The following is a 25,910-nucleotide window of genomic DNA, read 5'->3' on the forward strand; positions in this document are numbered from 1 at the left end:
CCTCAGTAGGATGTTGCCGTTCTCGGGGCACGACTCCTACTGGTACTCCTTTTTGCTTGATCTCGTTTACACTGTTCCACAATATCCTTCCCTTCGTGTCTCTTTCTTAGGATACCGCTGCAGGAGGTGCAGGCGCGGTTCCGTTACGTTCTGCCCTGTTTGCTAGGCACCTGCCAGGTTCCCACGCCTGACACGGACCCCCTGTGTCTTCTCCTTGCAACACCCCCTGCCACGGGATGTTGCCTGAATCCAACCCAGTCAGCTTCTGACTAACTTCCTATCCAACCCTTAGTTTTACCAGTGTGAGGAGTGGCCCAATAAATAAAGCCTTTTTCTCCCCCTAGTGGCCGGAGTGTGAAGTGTAATGTGTTCTGGTGATACCTGGTCAGGAGAACTCCTTTAGTGCCATCAGACGTACCATCACTCCCCTTAGTGGCAGAGTGTCATACTACAACGACCAGATCTCTGGGGCGCTGCACTCTCAGATAGCAAAAACCTGGTGACAGAGTCCCTTTAACGATAATTTGATATATATGGTAAGTATCTGTATATCAGAAGTTCTGCATTATCTATTTCCAGATTCAGTCGAGGAGGCCGTTGGTGAATTTCTTCAAGCAGCTAAGGCCATGCAGTCACGTGCAGAGACAGTAGATAGAGAAAAGTAAGTAACACTGAAATATAAATGGATTCCTTTTTTAAATAATTGGAAATTGGTCAAATACAATAGGTTTTTGATCCTCCAATAACAATAAGAGTAAAAAAGTAGTGCACCCAAAAATACATGCTTCCAGATTGCATTTTACGCTTTTGTAAAATTGCTTAGAATAAAACCTGGTTAACATAATTCCCTTCAAATACTGCACTAGGTTTCATTTATATGTATATATACACACTGGAATAAAAGGTATCCAAAAGTCAAACTAGAAATGTGCAGAAAAATGACTCCAAAAGGGGAAAACCTATGCTATGAATAATCTGCTTTACTGGTTTATGGCAAAATACAAGAACGGAAATATTTCTACAATGTACAGCCGCAACATGTTCTTACACTGGGGAATAAAGGAAATGTCAAAGCTGCTATTGTAGGTTAGATTATTCCTGACTCCTTACTCCAGAGAGCAATTTTCCTTTCGGAAAACATTCTACCACCAGAATAAGCGTAACCTTCTTTGTCTGTGTGAATTTATGCTCCCCGACTGGCAATGTGCTCCTTGTTAAACGTGTTTAAATGTATTCTGTACGTCTGGGTTTCGGGTTTGATAGGTCGGTATGTAAATATCTTGGGACTATTCAAGTCCTTATTTTCAGTAAGATGGGTCAAACTGTAACATATATACAGCAAAAGATTATGTTAATATCAACGGTGAAAAAGGGCGTCTTCTGGGATCAATTCACATGTCACAGCCAATACATGCAGTAGTCCTCCTGCCTGTTTGCTGCCCTATTAAACATGGATAAAACAATAGCTGTGGAGGATATCCGCTAAATAAATAATAACTTTTAATAAGTCTAATTAAAATATTCGGATCCTAACAAACACATAAACAAAAACGTGCTCAAGTGAAACAGTGCTCAAGGTAAAAAATTGGAACGGTCTTACCAATTAGACGGACATATGGAGGAAATCCCTCAATTTGTAGAAACAAAAAATTGTGTCTCTTATCTGCCAACGCGTTTCAACTCCGATGAGGGAGAATCATCAGGGGAGTTGTATGAGTCACGACCAATGGGTCTTTATAATAGTCCAGGAAAAATGTAGTCAAATCTTATCCATGAGGGTCCGTATAGAGTATGGGTCCCGCAGTGGCAGGGAATACCCATATAAAGTTCACAGATGTCAGTTGTGTCTGCAACTTGCAAAAGGTCCCGGAGTTGAAACGCGTTGGGAGATAAGAGACACAATTTTTTGTTTTTTCTTTCTGGTTGGTGGGTGTCCATAGCAGGACCTACTTGGGGCCTGTCCTTGTCAGGACAGGAGCTCTTGGGAGGGTTTTACAGGGAAGGCAGTGGTGACATATTTCCCTACCCTCTGACCTGACTATTATACTTGGAACCACCCCCCTTTCTACAAATTGAGGGATTTCCTCCATATGTCCGTCTAATTGGTAAGACCGTTCCAATTTTTTACCTTGAGCACTGTTTCACTTGAGCACGTTTTTGTTTATGTGTTTGTTAGGATCCGAATATTTTAATTAGACTTATTAAAAGTTATGTTTTATTTAGCGGATATCCTCCTCAGCTATTGTTATATTTGATCCTGAGGATATAGACACGGCCTATTCTATTATATGCCTTAGCTGTATCCTATTAAACATGGAAATTACGATAATTAAATTCTGCATTTCACAACTCCATGGTAGGCAGAAGAGCGCTCAGAGTTGAAGGGGTTTTAAAGAATTAAATATCATGGCAACTTTCTTAAATCCACAACCAACACACACACACACACACACACACATTGTGCATGTGATAAGAGTTCAGTCTCATTTGCTTTAATGGGTCAGAGTTAATTCCAGAGCAAACCAGTGGACAAGGGGAAAGTAAAGTTGAGCAAATAAATTAGCGCCAACAGTTCGTGGCCAGCAGACCAAACCCTACAAATCTCCTCTTGACGATTAGTAGGCCTGGCGCAACATCATCATTGCAACATGACATGCATGACGTGCCACGGACTACGGATGTGGCCACTGGTCATGGGTCCTGTGAATCTTTTAGCTCAATGTGAAGCTGTTTTTGGCTCAAAAGCGACAGAACTTTGAGGGACAGAGGGTTGAGTATAGGTGTGTTTATTTTAACGGGGCCAAATATGAGGAATGAGGTGGGGTTTGTCCAAGTAGTGTAAAACCCCTTTAAGTTTTCAATTGTCTCATCTGCAAAATGAGTCAATATTTTTGCTAAACCTATGAAGAACTTTGCGGCATATGAGAGTTTTTGTGAAGACTGCCTCCCCAGTTGCACCTCTCCAATAACTAAGGGACGCTTCAGAGTTGGAGGAGCACTGTCCAAAATCATCGTATCAAAGAGTTTAAAAAAAAAATGATATAACTTTCTCCTGTTTTCCTTTTCAGTCCACTGGAGGTGAGAATGATTAATGATCAACTGATGCAACTTGAGAGAGCTTTCATCGATCCTCTTGGAGTAGCTGGCAACTTATATTATAGGTAAAGCTTAAAGAATCTGCTATGAAAAATATATAAAATATGCATATCGAATTTGTGCTTCAATTTTATATGCAAATTGCCTCTTCAGAGAGAAAGAGGACTTGAACTCTAGCGCCACCTGCTGGAAGTAGCGATCCTACAAGTCACAATCAACTCTTTAACGAGTCTTGCAGTATGACTTAGGATAAAAGCCAAATCAGAATCTCAATTTGCTGACACTGTGTTTCGGACTATTGGACCTCGTCAGTGCAAAGTATGAGAACTGATTTGGCTAGGTGAGAGGCTCTGGACTGGAGTCTAAGGGGTAACATTTCTCCTTATGGAGAGTGACATACCTGCTCTGGCTGGTCAAAGCAAGGAGGCTTATTAGGAATTTGCTGAACCCACTACAAAAACAGGTTACAAGCATATTAGTGCGAAGGAACAGGAGGACCAATGGACTACATAGCACATGACTCATTTCAGGCACAGCAGGATGATGTTACCCATCATCAGTTTGAGTCCGTGGCCTGCACATTTTTACTTCTTCACTATCATAACAGTTAATCTTCTATTGCAAACTTTCAATTCAGTTAATGACATCTCTGTCTTTTATGACTCTGATTTCCCTAAAATACAGCACTCTGGGTGCTAAGGAGATCATTCTCAACAGTTTCTGCCATTTCATGTATTGTTTGGACTTGGATGAGATGAGACGGAGGAGGTAGAGGACTTGACTCAAATATGCCTTGTTATGTTGGAGGTGGTAGGCAGTAATTGTAGGGACACTGGTAGACAAAGGCTTAGTTGCAGTCCAGGGAAATCTGGAGGTGGGAATCAGGAGGTGGATAAGATGGATACTTCAGACATTTCCAACACAGAGGCATCAGTCAGCCAAATATGGGGCATTTATGATAGTTCTAATGATTGTGTGGTGGATAGGACCAGGGAGCCAGATCAAATTGATGAGTAGGTGATTTCAAAAGGAGGAGGGTGGTGGCATTGGCTGAAAAGAGCAGAGCCAATGTCTGTCCAAAAGATCTCTAGGTGCAGATTTGCTTCTTCTGTGGTCAATTCAGGAGCAGTTGATGTCACAACTGCTACTGGTGGAGAATGCTCAACAGTAGTGATGGGTGAACCCCTGGATGTTCGGGTTCAGCCGAGCAGTTTAAAAAAGTTTGATTCAGGTACCAGAACAGAACCCGAACCCGGACACCCATTCACTTGAATGGGAGGGTGAACATCCAGTGTTGGCCAAACTGTAATGTTTATGATAGCGCGGGAAATACTGACTCTGATTGGCGGTAAAATCATTACAGCAGGTCAGAGAGCTGTGGTTCCCATGCTGTCAAATAACGCAGCTGTGACTGGAAATAAAAAGTTTACTTTTACTCACAGGCGTCTGTTGATGGGACTATTACTCCCATCAGCTTATGCCTGCTGGCACTAATAATAGCGAGGGCAGGTGTCTGAAGGGAGTATTCATCAGCTGGCACTCTAAATAAATAATAAAAAAAAAAACAGCGTGGGTTCCACTGTATTTTTGATAACCAGCAAATGCAAAACTGAAAGCTGTGGGCTGAAACCCTCGGCTGTCAGCTTTAGCAATGTTGGCTATCAAAATAATTGAATTAAAAAAACGGCATGGGGTCTCTCCATTTTTGACAACCAGCCAAGCTACAGCAGACAGTAGACAGTCCTTTATTTGAAATAAAAAACACACTTTTTTTATTTAAAAATAACAAGCACCATTATACTCCCCTAACGTCCAATTCCACTGAAGCCATCGTCTCCTGTAAAAAAAACACACTATACCATAAAGGCCCCTTCACATTAAGCGACGCTGCAGCGATACCGACAACGATGTCGATCGCTGCAGCTTCGCTGTTTGGTCGCTGGAGAGCTGTCACACAGACAGCTCTCCAGCGACCAACGATCCCGAAGTCCCCGGGTAACCAGGGTAAACATCGGGTAACTAAGCGCAGGGCCGCGCTTAGTAACCCGATGTTTACCCTGGTTACCAGCGTAAAAGTAAAAAACAAACAAACAGTACATACTTACCTACCGCTGTCTGTCCTCGGCGCTCTGCTTCTCTGGTCTGGCTGTGAGCACAGCGGCCGGAAAGCAGAGCAGTGACGTCACCGCTCTGCTTTCCGGCTGACCGACGCTCACAGCCAGTGCAGGAGGAGTGCAGAGCACAGCGCCAGGGACAGACAGCGGTAGGTAAGTATGTAGTGTTTTTTTTTTTTTTTTTACTTTTACGCTGGTAACCAGGGTAAACATCGGGTTACTAAGCGCGGCCCTGCGCTTAGTTACCCGATGTTTACCCTGGTTACCAGTGAAGACATCGCTGGATCGGCGTCACACACGCCAGTCCAGCGATGTCCACGGGAGATCCAGCGACGAAATAAAGTTCTGGACTTTGTTCAGCGACCAACGATCTCCCAGCAGGGGCCTGATCGTTGGTCGCTGTCACACATAACGATTTCCTTAACGATATTGTTGCTACGTCACAAAAAGCAACGATATCGTTAACGATATCGTTATGTGTGAAGGTACCTTAAGACTTTTTCTCACTATGCTAGTGGTGATCTTACCAAGGTCACTGCCATTCAGGAGCCTGAATCGGAACACAGCCTCAGTGTCTTGTGGTAATCTCCATGACGTCACCACTAGTGACTGAGGCTGACCTCGCAGACTGAGATTACAGTGTGCAACACAATGACAGACAGGTGAGGGATATGGCTGTTTTTAGTTTTGTTCTATTACAGGAGACATTGGCTTCAGTGGAATTGGGTGTTAGGTGAGTATAACAGTGTTTGTTATTTTTAAAGTACAATAATAAAATTATATAAAATTAATAATTTTAAAATTAATAAAGTAAAACTGTGTTTTTTTATTTCAAACAAACGACTTTATTCTGGTTGAGTCTTAATTTACAATAGAACTATTGGATTAGTAATGGATAGGAGTATTATAGACACCTGTCCTTTACCATGGGCTTGATGCCACCGGACAATACAAAGGTGACATCAACCCCACAAATATAAACCCCATATAAACCAGAGAAAGTGGAAAGAGCAGGGCAGTAAGCCAGATTTGGTGCATCTAATTTTCTGCTGCTATTTTTATGCTGGGGTGGCAATAGCCAAGGCTCATTACGAGCCTGAGAATACCAGCCCCCAGCTCTCTGCTTTAGCTTGGCTGTTTATCAAATATGGGCTGGACCCCACGTTTTTAAAATGACTTATTTAAATAATTTAAAACAACAACGTGGGTTCCCCCCTGTATTTTTGATAACCAGCCTTGCTAAAGCTGACAACTGAGGCTGGTTATCAACAAAACAGGAGAATACAGGGGAACCCACACCGCTTTTTTCTTGTAATTATTTATTTAGAGCGCAGGCACCGACTGATGAATACTCCCATACGCTGTCGGCTGCTCTCGCTGTTATCAGCAGCAGGCTTAGGATGATGATTAATGTTACAGCTGATCAGAGCTACCAGTGTTTCTCGCGCTGCCATACAGATGACAGCATGAGAAACACCCGGTGTTCAGGGTGCCAAACCCGAACAGTAACATGGACTTCCTGGTAAAGTCCGTGTTGGGTGTCCGAGACGGAATAGTAGGTGTTCGGGATGGACCCTAAACTTTACTATTTGGGTTTGTGCGACTCTACTCAACAGCGCCTGAAAGCTCTGGTCTTGGTCATGGTAGTGTAAAATCCTATGTGCAACCATCATGGATGTGGGAATTATTTTCATTGTTGCCAGCCAACAAATCTTTTACATAGTGCATGCTGTTTAGGGGGAAAATAAGCAGTGGAAGTTCTGGCACAAATCAATTATGAACCACTGCTCAGTATCAACACATGAAGTAGGCACATGGGGAGAAACTGGCCAACAAAATGAGCAAGGCTCAAGCTGTCCTCTTCCGCTTCTCAATTTTCTTTCTGGTAGCCAGGACACATCCTTAGGTAGTACTTGGTTGGTGTCATCATCTTCTACTGTTTTTTATTCTGACTTCTCAGTCGCACTATTAGATAGTTATACATGATTATGTGGCCAGGAAAAAATAATTTGCTCCCAGTAATCTACTTTTGTGCCAACTCAGCTCTCAACTTAACTGTCCAGCTGCTTGTGGGGCAGTTACTGCCATACCATTTAGTGGATCTCACTGTCATTTGAAAAATGATGGCATTTACTCAACCTCATTGACAGATATCCTACTACCATTATTTCACTAACTTGCAAGACTTGTCTTTGAATATTTGAAAATGAAGTGCACCGTCAACACAGAGCAGGACTTATGGAAAGGGACAATATAAGTCTTCCACAGCCCACAGAGTAAATGTTTTGAGTGGTAGCTATGTACCACAGAAACCAGAAGGGATGGTGATTCTTCCTAAGGTTGGCCTGTAGGTCTCATTCCAAATACCAGGTGGCCCTTATCCACATCCTCTTCAATTGACATCACCGCATCCCTATCAAAAACGGGATAAATTTTGCAACTATAAAAAAGCTTATTTATTTTATAAAATATATTTCTGCAGAATCTGCACGGAAAAATCCGCAATGGAATCTGCAACGTGTGCACATACCCTTACTCTTTAAGCCCTGCAAGCTGATTTTTTTTTTTGCAGCTCATTTCCATAGGGATCCAAAGCCAAACAGCAAACTATTTGTTACGCTGCATTAAGGAACAAATTTCACGCTGAATGGCTCCTTGTCTACTCCAACTGAGCATTGTAGTAAGCAAAGATGTCAGAACATTGTGGCTGCACTACTTTTGGGCAAAGGGAAACTTGTTCCTTGCGTGATACAAGTCTTAAATTTGATTGTGATTTTTTTAAAAATATACCTGCTTGAAGAAGTTGGTTCCCATTGCGAGGAGAGTGTCTGTGTATTTGAACAGTTCTTACATGGTGAAACACACTTTGCAAGCTTTTTATAATCAGAGCGATCTGTCTCAGGCCAGCACCACCTAATTTGCGACATTGCAACCCAATGAAAAGTAATGCTGCATGTGTTGGAGCATCTGTATGAGTAATACAAAGTGGTTACTGATTGTATAATGCAGAAAAATGAAATTTGGGTTTCTTTAAAATCTGCCATCGGCAGCTGATGAAAGACGCATGTCGCCTACATAGGCCATTCGAAGAGGCTACTAAATTTGTGAGTAGGGACAACTTTAGGATTATAACAGCAAGGAAGAACGGCAACTTCTACATGATCATCAATGCCCTAGTGCTGTTAGGTAGAAGCACCCGGTGAATGTGGAGATGGACATTGAGTTATGCATTTTAATTTTTACAATTTTCACAAAAAATGTAATTTCTGACAAACACCATCAGCACATGAATAAAATCACCACAAATGTAGACATCCCAAAACTTACAAAATACAGACCTCTAAAAATGCATTATTCAGAAACCTATAACCAAGAACAGGTCTACCTTATTACAGAACCCCCTTACTAAAGAAAACCTTCAACATAAACCCCCTTTATATACTCCCAAGAACTGAAACCCATTTTTATACAAGGAATCCAACTGTATACACCAGCGTTTCCCAAATTCCAGTCCTCACGGCATGTAGCACATCACGTTTTCAGGATTTCCTTAGTATTGCACAGGTGATGGAATTATTATTAAGGCATCAGAAATTGCCACAGGCTCTCTCACCTAAGAAATATTAAGGAAATCCTAAAAGCATGCTGTTCTGGAGGGCCGTGAGGACGGGGTTTGAGAAACACTGCTATACACTATGCAAATCCTCCTCACAAACCCACCTTAATATGATCCAAGTATCCCCCCACATACCAACCCAACTTTATACACATCCCTAAATCTCCCACTTATCAACCTCTCAATTCTTACTAGACACCCCACTCACTCTTCTACATCCTACCACAGAAACACCCCATTATACACCTGACCCACAAATCCCACCACAAAAAAGCCGGTAATATAAACTCTCCCCCAAATCACACCACAGACTCCCCCTCATTATGCACTCACCAAAATACCATCAAAGAAATTGCTTCGATATACATCCCCAATTCACACACAGCTTCCCTCATTTATACACCTCCAAGTCCCAAAGACACCCCCAATACATTATACATACCTTCAAATACCACCACAGACCCTTCTCTTTACACCCTCCCGCTATCTCACCATAGATAGACCCTCATTATACACCCCCAAAATTCCACCACAAACTGCCCCTCCTTATACACCCCTCAAATCTCAACACAGACAGTCTCTCATGCAACCCACAACCCTTAGGCTAACCCAAAAGATACAAAGTATCAGAACACACCGCTCAAGAGGCAATATAAAAGAGTAACAAATTTTATTAAAGATACACATATAATAACAACAATAAATAAGTAATAAGAGGAAGGGTGGTACCCGAGTAAAGTGCACAACAATCAGAGATCGAGGTAAAGGGTAGCACAGGCTATGGGTTAAGAGTAGATATCCATAGTCTACTAGTTTCATAAAGCATGCATAAGAGATTAACCATTGTGAGTCAAGGTCCAAAGTGCAAGTGCATAAAAGACTAATAGTTACCGACACATACCCATATAGTCCGCCTGTTCTCAGTCTCAAGAAGAGCCCCGACACGCGTTTCGCGTTCTAGCTTTGTCAAGGGGAAAGAAATTGTGCATACCCTTAGGGTATGTGCACACGATCTGGAAGTGGCAGCACTTTGGATGCAGAACATGTCCGCTGCGTCCAAAGCGCTGCCGGCTATTGAACGCAGGTGAATCCACATGTGTTCATTGTATGGGTGCAATTTGTCTTTTCCAAGATAACTAAACATGCTGCGGTCTGGAGAGACGCGCCGCATGTCCGTCTCCGCAGCTGATCTGCTGGTGTCTGTGGATGCATAGTGGGCATGGGATTTCTTGAAATCCCATCCACTATGCTGTAACATCTGGACGCTGCGGGTTGGAAGCTGTTCAAGTACGCAGCGTCCAACCCACAGTGTTTACTGACCGTGCGCACATACCCTCATACACTCTGAGAATGCTACTCGCCTTCCCCTCTCTTTTCAACTAGATACTCTTACACCTTGCTCATACTCAATGCTGGAGTTCACAAAGTGGATCACGTGTTTTCCTCAAGAACAAAATACACCTGCAAGCACTCACACATGACCATAGAGGCACATGGCTAAATGGTGTCATACCTAGCAGGAACCCAGAGACTCTAGGTTCTACCTGCTAATCATACCGTCAATTGAAAGATGAGAATACAGTTGACTGCTAGGTGGTGGCTTTCTAACTATTTTCCCAATCGGATGCCAGTTTAGCAAGCGATTCGGAGAACAGCCGAAATTCACTTTTGGGGACGGGAAAATGCTGCCCTTCTGGGAGAAACCATAGACTGCCACGTAAGACAACATGATCATCTCACCTCATTGCAGAAGTGACCCTGCTGCCATCTTTGAAAAAAACTAACAACATCTATCAGTCTTGTAAACATACCTCACACCCTAAGCAAAGCCTTTTATGTGAGCCAGAAACAGAGATAACTGCATTGTACTATTTGTATGTTTCATAATGTGTTCATTTTCATTCTATTTTTATATTACCATGCTTTTCACAGGCTCAGCAAACAAGAAACATCATTAGTATCTTTAGCAATTGTGTGGCACAACAATCTTTTCTGCTCTTAGTGCACCATGGAGAATAATGCAGCACTTAGTACAAATACATCATTAGTATATGGCGGTAGGATTGTATCGCACTATACAAACTAAACAAATTTCCTGAAAAAATACACGGGAACAAAAGGGAAACTTTTACCACGTTTTATGAGTAAAACTGCAAAATGTATAATATTACCCAAAGAAAACAAATATTTTCTAAAACTTAAATTAAAATACAACATCTTCTTTAGAGAAACTCATCAAATATGCTGGACTGAAGCAAGATTATTTTAGACATTAGCCCCGTCACCCCACATGGCTATTTGAACCTTCACGATCAGGCCAAATTTACCAATTCTGACCTCTGTCACTTTACGTTATAATAACTTTGGAATGCTTCAATGGATTCCACTGATCTGAGATTGTTTTTTTTTTCATGACATATTATACTTCATGATAGTGGTAAAATTTATTCGATATAAAAAAAATAGTAAATTTGGCAAAAAATGTTGAAAATGTTGCAATTTTCAAACTTTTAATTTTTATGCTCTTAAATCAGAGAGTCATGTCACACAAAACAGTTCATGATCAACATTTCCCACATGTCTACTTTACATCTATGTAATTTTTTAAATATATAAAATTATTTAGGAAGTTATAAGGGTTAAAAGTTGACCAGCGATTTCATATTTAAAAAAATAAACAACAAACAATTTTTTCAGGGACCACATTGCATTTAAAATAACTTTGAGTGGTCTATAAGATAGAAAATACCCAAAAGTGACACCATTGTAGAAACTGCACCCCTCAAGGAGCTAAAAACCACATTGAATAAGTTTAGTAACCCTTCAGGTGCGTCACAGAAATTTTTAGAATGTGGAAGGATAAAATGAACATTTAATCTTTTTTCACAAAAAAATCACTTTAGACCCTTTTTTTTATTTTCACAAGGGTGAAAAAATGGACCTCAAAATATGTTGTGCAATTTCTCCTGAGCATGATAATAGCCCATATGTGAGGGGAAACCACTGTTTGGGTGCATGGCAGGGCTCAGAAGGGAGGGAGCGCCATTTGACTTTTTGAATGCAAAATTTGCAGGAATAATTAGCAGACACCATGTTGCGTTTAGAGAGTCCCTAATCAGTGGAAACCCCCCACATGTGACACCATTTTTAAACTAGTCCCCACAGGGAACTTATTTAGATGTGTGGTAAACACCATGAATCCCCAGGTGCTTCACAGAAGTTTATATCATTGAGCTGAGAAAATGTAAAATATATATATATATATATATATATATATATATATATATATATATATATATATATATATATATATATCATTTTTCCCACAAGAAAGTTTAGCTCCAATTTTTTTATCTTCAAAAAGTAACAGGAGAAAATGGAACACAACATTTGATGTGCAATTTCTCCTGGGTACACAGATTCACCAAATGTGGGGGTAAACTAATCTTTCAGCACATGACAGGGCTCAGAAAATAAGAAGGGATGTTTTGAAATGCAAACTGATGGACCTGTCTGCCGGTGTCATGACGCATTTGAAAAACCCTTGATGTGCCTAAACAGTGGAAAACCACCACAAGTGACCCCATTTTGAAAACTAGACTTATTAAGGAATCTAGCTGTGTTGTGAGCACTTTCAACCCACAGGTGCTTCACAGAATTTTGCAACGTTGATCTGTGGAAATGAAAAAATATTTTTCACCCAAAAATGTTGTTTTAGCCACAATTTTTTTTATTTTCACAAGGATAGCAGGAGAAAATTGACCCGAAAGTTTGAGGCACAGTGCAAAGCTCAGAAGGGAAGAAGCGCCATATTGGAGTTCAGATTTTGCTGGACTGGTTTGAGGGTGCCATATCACATTGGCAGAGCCCCTAAAGTTCCAGAACAGCAGAACACCCCACAAGACACCTCATTTTACAAACTATACCTCTCTGTGAATTCATCTAGGGGTGCAGTGATAATATTGATACCACAGGTGGTAAACCATAGGTGGAAAATTTTATACCTTTGGGCTGTGAAGAAAAAATAATTACATTTTTACCATGAAAACTTTGCTTTAGCCTCAGATTTTACATTTTCACATTTGGAAATGGGTAAAAATTGCACCAAAATGTGTCTCACAATTTCTGCTGAATGTGGAAATACCAAATATGTGGCTATACAGTACTACTTAGCCACACGGCGAGACTCTGGAGGAAGGGAGAGCTATTTGCCTCCTGGAGTGCAGAATTTCTTTGTATAGTTTGCAGACTTCATATATAAAGCCCTTAAGTGCTAGAAGAGCAGAATTCCCCTTCAAGTTACCCCATTTTGGAAATTTTACCCCTTTGGGAATTTATCTACAGGTGTAGGGACAATTTGGACTCCATGGATGTTTTCCAGGAACAAGTAGTAATGGATGTTGCGGAGGGCAAATTGCAAACTGCCATTGTAGTGCCCAATACGCTATAGTAACCAGTACGTAGTGCCCAGCTCATGCTTCTGGAGACATGCACCCGTAAATTAGGTGGGCTCTCATCACAAAAGAAATGCCAAACATGTGGACACTAAATGTCGTTTAGGCACACATTTCTTAGGCGACCCCTACATGTGTTGCGGTTGTTGAGCATAATTAAAAAAAATGCATGTAACACAGAATCCCAATTTAAACAATACATCAATAAGACCCCAAAAACAATAAAGTTGATGTCAGAAAGATCAGATGGCCCTCTAGTGTGTGTAATTTACTTAATTTGGGCCACTGTCTTTTTCAAACACTTAAGGCATGACCTCTCGCTTTTTTATTCTCAGCAGCTATTAATGAAACAGTTTTAAATTATTCAGACTAACAATACTAGGATGTGTCCTGGACTACATGTATCTGAGATTTGTCGCTCGGAATGTGTGACTTTCTACATTTCCAGCTTTTCTAGGTGTGACTCATAATAGATGGGAAGGAAGAATCCACACTGCTCCGTACCGTGTTCCCACAGAAGAGGATTTTTTTAACCTTGTGTTTAATTTAATTGTCCAAAAATCATGTTTATAGAAAAGAAACCATAAACTGGTTTATTTATAGTAATATAATTTATTAGTCTCACTCATTCTATCACCACAAAGTTTTGCACAGTAGAAGTGCTGACGTGCATGAACGAGAACGATTGGCCAAGCAGCCATGTGTTTTCAATGTGTAAAGGGTAGAAAGTTGCTGCCAAACACTCATGGCTGTGGCTTATCTCCCTTGAAAAAAAAAAGGTATTGGGTGTTTGAATTCAAACTGGTGTATCCTTATCTACCCATACATCATCAGTCAGAGGAGTCGAGAGGACACCCTACTCATTATAGTTTTTTTTTCATATTGCTTTAATTCATGTGAAGCACCTAAAGGGTTAATTAACTTCTTTAATGTTTTGAGCACTTTGAGGGGTGCAGTTTTTAAAATGGTGTAACATTTGATGTGGTTCCTAAAAAAAAATGGTTGTGTAAATTTTGTGGAAAAATGAGAAAATTCCTGATAAACTTTTAACTCTTAACTTCCTAACAAAAAAAGTATTCAAAAAATTATGTATATGAAAAGTAGACATGTGGTAAACGTTAGTTATAAATTATTTTGTACAACGTGACTATCGGGTTTAAGGATATAAATGTTTTCAAAATTTTTGCCAATATTCCAATGTTTTTAAAAATAAACACAAAAAAATTTTGACCTAGATTTACCACTAACAAAGTACAATGTGTCACAAAAAAATCTCAGAATCGCTAGGATTCTTTGAAGCATTCCTGAGTTATTACCACATAAAAGTAACACTGGTCAGAATTGTTTAATTTGGCTTGGTCAGGAAGATGAAAAGGGGCTAATAAACAGAACAGGTGCAGGATACCTGCTGCTCATGCACACGAGGTAACATTACCACCGAATACAGACCTGAGTGGATTACCGTTTAAGAAAGAAGTAATGTACGCATTACTTTAACAGAGGGATGTACTGAATGAGATTAGAAGGGTATAAATTTTCCAGAAACAGCACCACTGTTGTACATGATTGTATCTGATATTGCAGCTAAACTCCAGATTCATCAAGGTGTTTATGCAGTAAAACATCTTGAAACGTTGCTACATTTCTGCACAAATCATGGTTGCACAACATTTTTCTGACATTTAGCATTTCTCCACCAGTCGCAAAGTGGGTAGAGCTCTAACAGGACGTGGTGAAGCCCACCCAGCAAATTTTGTAAAATTTATGCCACTTTTGTGTATGTATTCAAATCCCTCACAGGAGTAACATTTCTGGTGGAGGTCAGCGCTAGTTGTGCGATGCGCCTAATTTATTAACCCTGCTGTTCTGTTTGCATTTGCTATACACTTCTACTGTTCCCGGGTCAATATGACCCGACCTATTAATTCTTGATTTTTAGCTACTCTAAGGCCGGCTTCACACTCAGCGTATGAAAATACGGTCCGTATATTACGGCCGTAATACGCTGAAAAGTCCCGAAAATAGTGGTCCCTAGCTCCTCTGTAGGCAGAGTGTGTCAGCGTTTTTTGCGCATGGCATCCTCCGTATGTAATCCGTATGGCATCCGTACTGCGTGGTTTTCTCGCAGGCTTGCAAAACCAACATACCGCTATAGAAGTGATCCATGTGTCCCAAAAAGAAAAAAAATATATATATACTGTCTATATATATATATATATATATATATATATATATATATATATATATGTCAGTAGACACATATATGTATATATATTAATATTTTTTCCAGCGCTATACAGCTTGAAAGCCGGTAATTCAATTACCGGCTTTTTCTTTCTCCTTCCTAAAACCCGACATGATTTGAGACATGGTTTACATACAGTAAACCATGTCTTCTTTCCTTTTTTGTTTGCAGATTCCACACTACTAATGTCAGTAGTGTGTATCTGCAAAATTTGGCCGTTCTAGCTCTTAAAATAAAGGGTTAAATGGCGGAAAAAATTGGCGTGGGCTCCCGCGCAATTTTCTCCGCCAGAGTAGTAAAGCCAGTGACTGAGGGCAGATATTAATAGCCTGGAGAGGGTCCACGGTTATTGGCCCCCCCCTGGCTAAAAACATCTGCCCCCAGCCACCCCAGAAAAGGCACATCTGGAAGATGCGCCTATTCTGGCACTTGGCCACTCTCTTCCCATTCCCGTGTAGCGGTGGGATATGGGGTAATGAAGGGTTAATGCCACCTTGCTATTGTAAGGTGACATTAAGCCTAATTAATAATGGAGAGGCGTCAATTATGACACCTATCCATTATTAATCCAATTGTAGTAAAGGGTTAAATAAAACACAAACACATTATTTAAAATTATTTTAATGAAATAAAAACAATGGTTGTTGGAGTATTTTATTCTACGCCCAATCCAGTCACTGAAGACCCTCGTTCTGTAAGTAAAAAAACATAATAAACCAACAATATACTTACCCTCCGCAGATCTGTAACGTCCAACGATGTAAATCCTTCTGAAGGGGTTAAAACATTTTGCAGCAAGGAGTTCCGCTAATGCAGGCTGCTCCTTGCTGCAAAACCCCGGGGAATGAGGCTAAATATAGATCAATGATCTATATTTAGCTTCATTTGCGGTGAGGCGCCCTCTGCTGGATGTTCATAGATCGTGGGAACTTTCCTAGAAAGCCTGGGAGCTTTATTTCATTAAAATAATTTTAAATAATGTGTTTGTGTTTTATTTAACCCTTTACTACAATTGGATTAATAATGGATAGGTGTCATAATTGACGCCTCTCCATTATTAATTAGGCTTAATGTCACCTTACAATAGCAAGGTGGCATTAACCCTTCAATACCCCATATCCCACCGCTACACGGGAATGGGAAGAGAGTGGCCAAGTGCCAGAATAGGCGCATCTTACAGATGTGCCTTTTCTGGGGTGGCTGGGGGCAGATATTTTTAGCCAGGGGGGGGCCAATAACCGTGGACCCTCTCCAGGCTATTAATATCTGCCCTCAGTCACTGGCTTTACTACTCTGGCGGAGAAAATTGCGCGGGAGCCCACGCCAATTTTTTCCGCCATTTAACCGTTTATTTTAAGAGCTAGAACGGCCAAATTTTGCAGATACACACTACTGACATTAGTAGTGTGGAATCTGCAAAAAAAAATGGAGAGAAGACATGGTTTACTGTATGTAAACCATGTCTCAAATCATGTCGGGTTTAGGAAGGAGAAAGAAAAAGCCGGTAATTGAATTACCGGCTTTTTGCTATATCGCGGCTGTATGAAGTAAGAATATATATACATATATGTGTCTCACTGACATATATATATATATATACCTATTCTATGTGTACACATTTATTCTACCTATTGGACTGTAAGCTGTCAGTGTGATTTTACTGTACACCGCACTGAATTACCGGCTTTTCTCTCTAACAGCGCTGCGTATTTCTCGCAAGTCACACTGCTTGTCCGTGTGTAATCCGTATTTTTCACGCTTCCATAGACTTTCATTGGCGTATTTCTTGCGCAGTACGGTGACAAACGCAGCATGCTGCGATTATGTACGGCCGTAGAAAGCCGTATAATACTGATCAGTAAAATACGGCAGATAAGAACAGGGGCATAGAGAATAATTGTGCCGTATTTTTTGCGAGTTTTACGGACGTAGTTTCTGCGCTCTTACGTCCGTAAAACTCGCAAGTGTGAAGCCGGCCTAAGTGTTTTATTTGAATACTTTTTTCATTATTATACTGTATGTGAACATGGTTGATCATAAACAAATGAAAAATTGACATTAAAACTTAATAATTTATTTTTTTTCATGAAAAGGTTACACAGGCTTTTTACAATTATCTTTGCATTCTGCACACAAATAACAAATTTAACTTTTTGAAAACAATATTTATAAATCAACAAATGAAAAATCATAAAAACTTCAACCTTTTTAGAAAGAAAAAAGAAAAACTGATCATGTTCATGCGTTTTTACACTGAACACAATAATAAAACACATGTCCTTTACACAGATATTTTGAACGTCCAGCACATGTCAGATTAGTCTTATTGTCACAGGAAGATGGACAGAAGCTACTTCTCTTCCTTTTTTTGCTGGTATCTGCGCTGCTGGTAGCTGCGCTGGTGGAGGCCGTGGATGTGGAATCTCTTTCTTGAGCATGCTGGACACTTTTTACAATGGCTGTTGCTCCTTCGCTTCTGGGGGTCACTTTTCTGCTCCCAGTATATGGTCTATCCAAGGATTTGCCCAATTCCTCAAGAAATAATCTTCTTTTATGCAGCCTATTCCGGTTTCGATCGGGGTCGATTTCTCTCCATAAGACAAATGCATTGTATGCAGAAACGTCCAGTATGTTATAAAATAAAATCATTGGCCACCGATTGGTTTTGCGTTTGCATGTATATGTTGATATTGCTTGGTCTAAAGTATCAACTGCTGCCTTTGTGGCATTATAATCCAAAATAATGTCAGGCTTTCTGTCTTCTCTATCACTTACGGCATTGTCATGGTGCATTGTGCTCATTAGAATTACCTGCTTGTTTTTTTTTGGAACATAAAAAACAACAGTTGTATTTCCAGAAAAAAAAGTAGAACTGTACCCCTCTCTCTTGCTAAGGATACCTTGCGGTAGTTCAGGTTTGTTTTTTCTTATAGTACCCAGCATGGTAATTTGTTTTTTCTTTAACATCTGGCCTAGTTGTTAGGATGTAAAAAAGTTGTCACGTGTGACATTTTGTCCTTTTAGTCCATGAGTCAAATCGAGAACAACACGCATACCCCCAGCCTTTGAATGATAGACAACCAGTCTCCTCTCACAAACAGCAAATGGATAATACTAGATAATTACTTGTTTACTGATAAGAACAGTGAAACCACCACCATTTTGAGATGAAGTACACATAAAAAAACATAACTTTTGCAGTCAGAAACAATCAGAGACCTGTAGAACAGTATAAAATGCTATCGGGTCATATTGACCCGAACAGTACAAGTGTAACAATCAGCGTGTAGCAAAAAGTAAACAAAAAAAATATATATATATAGAGCTCCACAAATGAGGAGAAGTCAAGATACCACTAGTTTCAAATCCTCATATAAAAAAATCTACAGGGTCTCAAAAATCATTTCGGGTCATATTGACCCGAACAGTACAGCAGTGTTAAGTGGCATACACCTCTTAAAAGTATCATTCCAGCATCATTGTTTTTTCAGTGCTGGAGTGGCGCTATAAAATGTAAGCCTCCTACCCCAATTCTTATACTTACCTTCCGGCGGCTTTACCTTTTTCTGGCATCGCTCAGGTCCCGCGGTGCCATCTTGTGCCTGTAACTTTTGAATGGCTGGAAGTCAAAAGTTACATCACTAGAGCTGAGTGCAAGTCTATGAGATCCAGAATGAGATGTATTGAAAAGTGACCCCTGGCGTGTTCCATGAAACACTGGAGCTGCCGGTAGGACACTTTTCACCGGAGACCGACGAATGCGACGCTGGAATAGGCTGAAGGTGGCAGGTGATAATAAGACAGGGGAATAACATTTAAAGCACCACTCCAACAGTGCAATTAAAAATATATATATACTGGAGTGGTGCTTTAATGAATCATCTCTCTCCAGCGGACCTGTTTGCAAAACACCATTCTTAATGAATTGGGCCCCGTGTGTTTTTCTTTGTATCAGATCAGACACTGCCCATGATCAAGTGGCAGTGATCTTGAAAAAAAACAACGTATTACTCAGATTTTTGTGACCACTGCATGGTGAGAGGGGCATTAGCTTTTTACCACCTGCTAGAATCAGCAACAGCTAAATTGTTCTTGAGGATAGTCAGATCCCTTCTACAAGCACATCTAAAACTCATATTCCTATATATGGACAGTAAACTGAAAATTAGTAGTGCAAACAACTGGATAATTCAGCAGAAAGTCATCACGAAACTCCTTTCAGTACCTGTTTCGCCTACTCAGACCCTGGACCCCATAGCGGCTGCTATCACTATTGGTCCCTTCTATAAGGAGCTGACAAGTAAAGTAAAGGTATTTTCTAAACAGATGTATATGACTACGTATATAACAAAAGGTCATATTGTCGAATCCCTCTTTTTCCGGAGAAAATAATATTGCAATGTGCATCGTAGAACAGTTAAAGTTTAACTTCTTTTGTCTGCTGATCAAATCTTGCACTGACAGATACTTTTCTCATCTCCCCAGGCATGTGATTTATGCCCCTAATCAGCACAATCTGTACGCCGCCTCCAGTTTTCCAGGATTGGCTTCAGCAATGTTTGATATTGAAAGTGATCCAAATCAGGAAAGACGCTGGAAACAAGTTAAAAAGGAAATTTCTATAATTGCTTACACCATTGCCTCTGCTGCCAGAAGCATTCAGGACCCCAGCAGTATAGGTGGAGGCAGCACAAAACACTGAAATGAGAACTCATGTCTTGTTTCTAGAACAATGTAATGTATCCAAAGAAAAGCTGTATGTAACCAATAGTGATTTCTAAGCAGAACGTGACATCTGTCCGTTTTCATAATGATGTAATATACAATGGTAACTGTTTAGGTTTGACAATGGAAAAAGCTTAATCATTCATATCATTACGATGAAAATCAGTTTGTGTCAATTTTTTTCACATTTATTCTGAAACAGGAATTGTAATGACCGGGGCACAAGATAATTTAGTGATATGCTCCTGTGACTCCAGCAAACCCGAAAAGAATTTTCTCCCCTGCATATGAAAAGTTAAAGAGGTTGACCAGCCCGAGACAGCCCCTTTTGAATGCCCTCAGTATGTATAATAAAGTAGCATACTTACCTCTTTGCCAGTCTCGGCTCTGAGCACTATGTTCCCCACTGATCATATCATATTAGGTCATGAGTACTGTTCCATCTGATTGATGAGCAGCCCCCGTCCAGGAGGTAAATTTGCTTTTTTAAGTACCCTGAAGACATTCAAAAGAGGTTGTACAGTAAGGGACTACACTATTAAGTCTGGGTCTAGAAGGTGAAAGTTGGTCATGCATAATTTACGGTACACTGAGAAGCATTAAGAAGTACATCAATGTTCTGGGAAGGTCATAAAATATGACATGTCATGAGAACAATTGTGTCACGACTCTGTTGTCAGAATACCCAGAGCCACGGACTCTTTCCTTGTCCCTAATGCTAGGGGCACTCTAGCTATCCCTGCTCCCCAGAATACTTCTAAAGGTGAAAAGGCCAGGGCCACATACTTTGCTGAACTTCTGAATCAGCCCTCTATCTATCCTCCACACCCAGCCTGGGAAGTGGGGAGTAAGGCTGCCGTCACAATAGTAGTATTTGGTCAGTATTATACATCAGTATTTGTAAGCCAAAACCAGAAGTGAGTGATAAATGCAGAAGTTTTGCATATGTTTCTGTTATACTTTTCCTCTAATTGTTCCACTCTTGGTTTTGGCTACAAATACTGATGTAAAATACTGACCAAATACTGCTAGTGTGACGGCAGCCTTATAGTGTATATGTATACATAAACCAGACTAACAAGGGAGGACATACAGGGATAAATTAAATACCAAATATACAAACATAAACTCACAGACAACAGAGAATAATACCGGGGAGAAAAGGAAGGAAAATCAAATAAGAGAGGAAGAGAATTTGCACACAGCAGAAACACCAAGCAACAGTCACAGTTCAACACTCCAACAATCGACACCTCCACATCAGGCATTACAAGACTAACACTGGCAATCCAGATTGGCAGAGGTGAGTATATATAGGGGAAGGGAGAGGCCAATACTGAACAGCTGAGATCATCCAAGCAGGATAGCATTAGAGACTAAGCTGAACAGTTTAACCCCTGCACTGGTAACAGAAACTTCACCATTTACTGTGAAGAAGAAGTCGTTCTAATCAGTGCAGGAGTACGTGAAATCAGATGCTGCGGTCTTCTGGACCCTCTCTTTCATGGTAAACCCGTGACATATTGTAACTTCATCTTTAAGGGGGGCAGTAACATAAAAACCTCTTCAAAGGATATGTTATAAAGGTAAGATTGCTGAGGATGTGATGACTGGGATCCACATCTAATCAGAACATGGATCTGAATATTCCTTGTATGGATGGAGCAAGAGTGAGCACGTGTGACCACTGCTCCTTTCACCATGTATAGACGTGGTGGTCCCACATGCTCATTACATCTGTTTTTTAAATGAGATTTTTAACCACCTATTCTTGGGATTATACATTTATCAGTTACCTTGTGGATCGGTGATAAAGGTTGCTCATGGTATACCTAGTTTAAATGGGTCTTCCCCTTTCAATCTTTTGTAAAATTTCATGCTTGCCATGATAAACAACAAAATCAGATGATACTACACGATTATTTATAGGCTGCAACGGTGCCATCATGTCTACAGTGCTGCAACCTGTCACTGAGCTCAGCGGCTCTCTTATGTAGACAGCACAAGCTGCTGAGCTCAGTCGGCTGCAGAGCTGTAGACAGACATCACTGCTGCAAGCTTTATACCATTACTGGATCAATGGCATTGACAACGGAATGGACCTGAGGAGGATAAATACCAGCTAATTATTATAAAAAGATAAAAGGGAAAAACTGTCCTCTAAAGTAAAAACAGTGGCACTGTTCCTGTGATATCGGCACTGTTTTATCATGGTGGATGATATGACGTTGTGTCACGGTAATGCTGCAGCCAATCAGCATCCAATGAAGGAACATTGTCACCAGTCTCTAAAATGAGATTTAAGCCATCTTATTTTTTTTTGTCTGTACTAACTAGCAGTGCACTAGAGTAGAAGCTAAAAAGAACTACAGCTACAGCAACATCAATCTATGGGGCAGCAAATACTTTACAGTATTTGTAATAGTCCCTGAAATTTTTTTTGTGCTTGTGATAGTAAGTCTCTTTGTTACTAAAATAACTCAACAGAAAAATGATCTTGACCTGCTGTAACCTGACCAATAAAGCCTTACTTGAAGGGTCAGTCCACCCATTACAAGTTATTGATTGCTGTTCAAATTTAATTGCATTTTGACCTTGACTTTTTTTTTTAAGAGAATAGCTTTCCGCAACAATTGTGTTCAGAGTCTCAAACTCCATTCATCCCACTGCCAAAGTTATGATTACAGTACGTCACAAAAAAGCAGGAAAGCAAAACAAAGTAATCACTATTGAAACACACGGTTACAATAGATCATAGAATCTACATTTGTATCTGCAGTAAAATCAAGACCGGGGAAGATGGAGATAAGTAACATTTTCCCTAGAAGTTGGCAAACAACACATTCATTATTTTGACATGCGCTTCAATAGTATTACTTAAAATACTTAAAGAACATTAATATTTGACGGCTCCTCAAACTATGAGTTACCTGCTATCAGCAATAATCTGGTAAGGAACTAGCAGTAAGTGTTTAATTCAGCCCCATCGGGACAGATAAACCATTACATAAGTGGGCAAACCAAACAATGCATGGATGTAATGGATCCTCCAGAAAAAGAGGAATTGTTTTGAATATGCTTTGGCTAATAATAAGAAATTATTTTTATTTGTATAGCGCCAACATATTCCATAGTACTTTACAGTTCAACTGATTTCAGAGAACTGATGCAGCACGAGATATGTCTTGTAGATAGGAGTGAGAGGTTCAGATCATAGAGGATGTCACTCTTTGGTCATTAGCGGAATGGAGAGCATGGGTAGTGTGGTAGATGGAGATGAGGGAGGAGATGTTGGGCAGTGCAAATCTGTGGAGAGCTTTGTAGGTGAGGTAGATATATTTATATTGTGCTCTGTAGCAGATGGGCAACCAGTGCAATGACTGGCACAGAATGGAGGCATCAGTGTAATAGCTGGACAGAAATAGCTAGTAGATAATGGTCTGTAACATGGCACTCAAACCTACTAAATTAATTTAATTTCATAAATATATATATTTTTTAAACCAGATGGGATTCTAATTAGATGTGGTGAAAACATTTTTTTCTTTCACAGCCTGTAAAACAGTGTAAGGTCTTTGCCACGTAAGAAGTTCATTAAAGTAGTCAACATCACCAGGTACTGTGTGCCAGGGTCATATTTCTCAATGAGTTCTGTATAAAACATTGATCAAGGCCACGGGGCATGCAGGGAAGCAGCGCATCCTTTTACACTTTCATGGATTACAGTGCCTTGAAAATCAAGGGGTCCCAAAAATCTACCAAAACAGATATTTCTGTAATATCTCTATATTGTGTAAGATTTAATTTGCACAAAATGGTGATTTTACATTATACAAAATAGGAGGGCAACAACCCAGCAGCAGAACTGCTACCTTCTCCTGTGTGCAAGAAGGAACAGGATGAGCAGTGCTAGAGTGCTCCAGCAGGCCACGAACATCCATTTGTTTGCTCAATCTGTCAGAAACAGACTCTATGAGGGTAGTATGAGGGCCCAACATTCACAAGTGCAGGGCAATTGGCATTTGCCAGAGAAAATCAAGATTGGCAGATTTGACATTGACGCCCTATGGTCTTCACAGATGAGAGCAGGTCCACCCTGACAGACCATGACAGAGTCTGCAGACACCATGGAGAACGTTCTGCTGCATGCAATATTCTCCAGCATGACCAGTTTGGCAGTGGGTCAGTAATGGTGTATGAAGGCTTTTCTTTGGAGGGCCTGACAGCCCTCCATATGCTGGCCAGAGATACCCTAACTGACATTAGGTACCGGGATGAGATCCTAAGACCCTGAGAACATATGCAGGCGCACTGGGCTCTGGGTTCTGATGCATGACAATGCTAGGCCTCATGTGGCTGAAGTGTGTCAGCAGTTCCTGCATGATGAAGGCATTGATGCTATGGACTGGTCTGCCCATTCTCTAGACCTGAATCCAATCGAGAACATCTGGGACATCATGTCTCGTTACATCCACTAAAGCCACGTTGGCCCACAGACTGTCCAGGAGTTGACTGTTGCTTTAATCCAGGTTTGGGAGGAGATTTCTCAAAAGAACATCCGCTGCCTCATCAAGACCATGCCCAGGCATTGTAGGGAGATCATTCAGGCATGTGGAGGCTACACACACTACTGAGAATCATTTCATTGTCTTGAGACATTCTCACTGAAGTTAGATCAGCCTGTAATCTGATTTTCCACTTTTGAGTATCATTCCAAATCCAGACCTCCATGGGATATAAATTTTATTGTTTTCAATGCATTCACTATGTAATGAATAAAGATTTGCAACTGGAATATATATTTCATTCAGTGATATCTAGTATGTGGTATATTAGTGTTCCTTTTTTTTAGAATATAGAGTATTTTGGAGGCATAAAAAGCAGTTTAATCATATACTTATATGGCAACAAAAGTGCCACTTACATAAAATATAGTGCAAAATTGTAAAAAAGGATTTACAGAAAGGAGTCCCAGTAATTGATAATTTGGAGTTTGAGTGTGCAGGGCAGTGCAATGCCTGAAAAATCTGACATGTGGGACTGTTTGGTGCCTTAGACAGTTGAGCTACCAAACATGTAATAGTATTTCTTTATACAAAGTGTCAGATCGGGTATGAGAATGATATGGAAGAGGCAATTAAAAACTTTTCATGTTAATTTTCTGTATGGGGCATTGGAGATTCGAACATGTCACTCAAGGACCCACGATACTCGGTGTATATCAGAGCGCCCTATGCAATTTCAAGAACTGAGCACTTGTGCTCATCACTATATACAGTTATATGAAAAAGTTTGGGCACCCCTATTAATCTTAAGCTTAATGTTTTATAAAAATTGTTTTTTTTGCAACAGCTATTTCAGTTTCATATATCTAATAACTGTTGGACACAGTAATGTTTCTGCCTTGAAATGAGGTTTATTGTACTAACAGAAAATGTGCAATCTGCATTCAAACAAAATTTGACAGGTGCATAAGTATGGGCAGTGGGCACCCTTATCATTTTCTTGTTTTAAATACTCCTACCTACTTTTTACTGACTTACTAAAGCACTTTTTTTTGGTTTTCTAACCTCATTGAGCTTTGAACTTCATAGCCAGGTGTATGCAATCATGAGAAAAGCTACTTAAAGTGGCCACTTGCAAGTTGTTCTCCTGTTTGA

At 40.3% G+C, this 25,910-nt stretch overlaps 1 protein-coding gene across 1 annotated transcript in view; it reads left to right on the forward strand.

Annotated features, from left to right (window-relative positions):
- The window catches only part of LOC138643106 (putative N-acetylated-alpha-linked acidic dipeptidase), a 234,570-nt gene extending 211,760 nt beyond the window's left edge, over positions 1-22,810 (forward strand). Inside the window, exons 16-18 of the mRNA XM_069731859.1 lie at positions 580-661; positions 3,069-3,161; positions 20,011-22,810. Coding sequence (XP_069587960.1) covers positions 580-661; positions 3,069-3,161; positions 20,011-20,227 — 392 coding nt within the window. The 3' untranslated portion in view covers positions 20,228-22,810. The remainder of the gene's footprint in view (positions 1-579; positions 662-3,068; positions 3,162-20,010) is intronic.
- The last annotated feature ends 3,100 nt before the right edge of the window (positions 22,811-25,910 follow it).

The sequence above is a fragment of the Ranitomeya imitator genome, chromosome 1 (genome assembly GCF_032444005.1).
Source record: "Ranitomeya imitator isolate aRanImi1 chromosome 1, aRanImi1.pri, whole genome shotgun sequence".
Taxonomy (NCBI): Eukaryota; Metazoa; Chordata; class Amphibia; order Anura; family Dendrobatidae; genus Ranitomeya; species Ranitomeya imitator.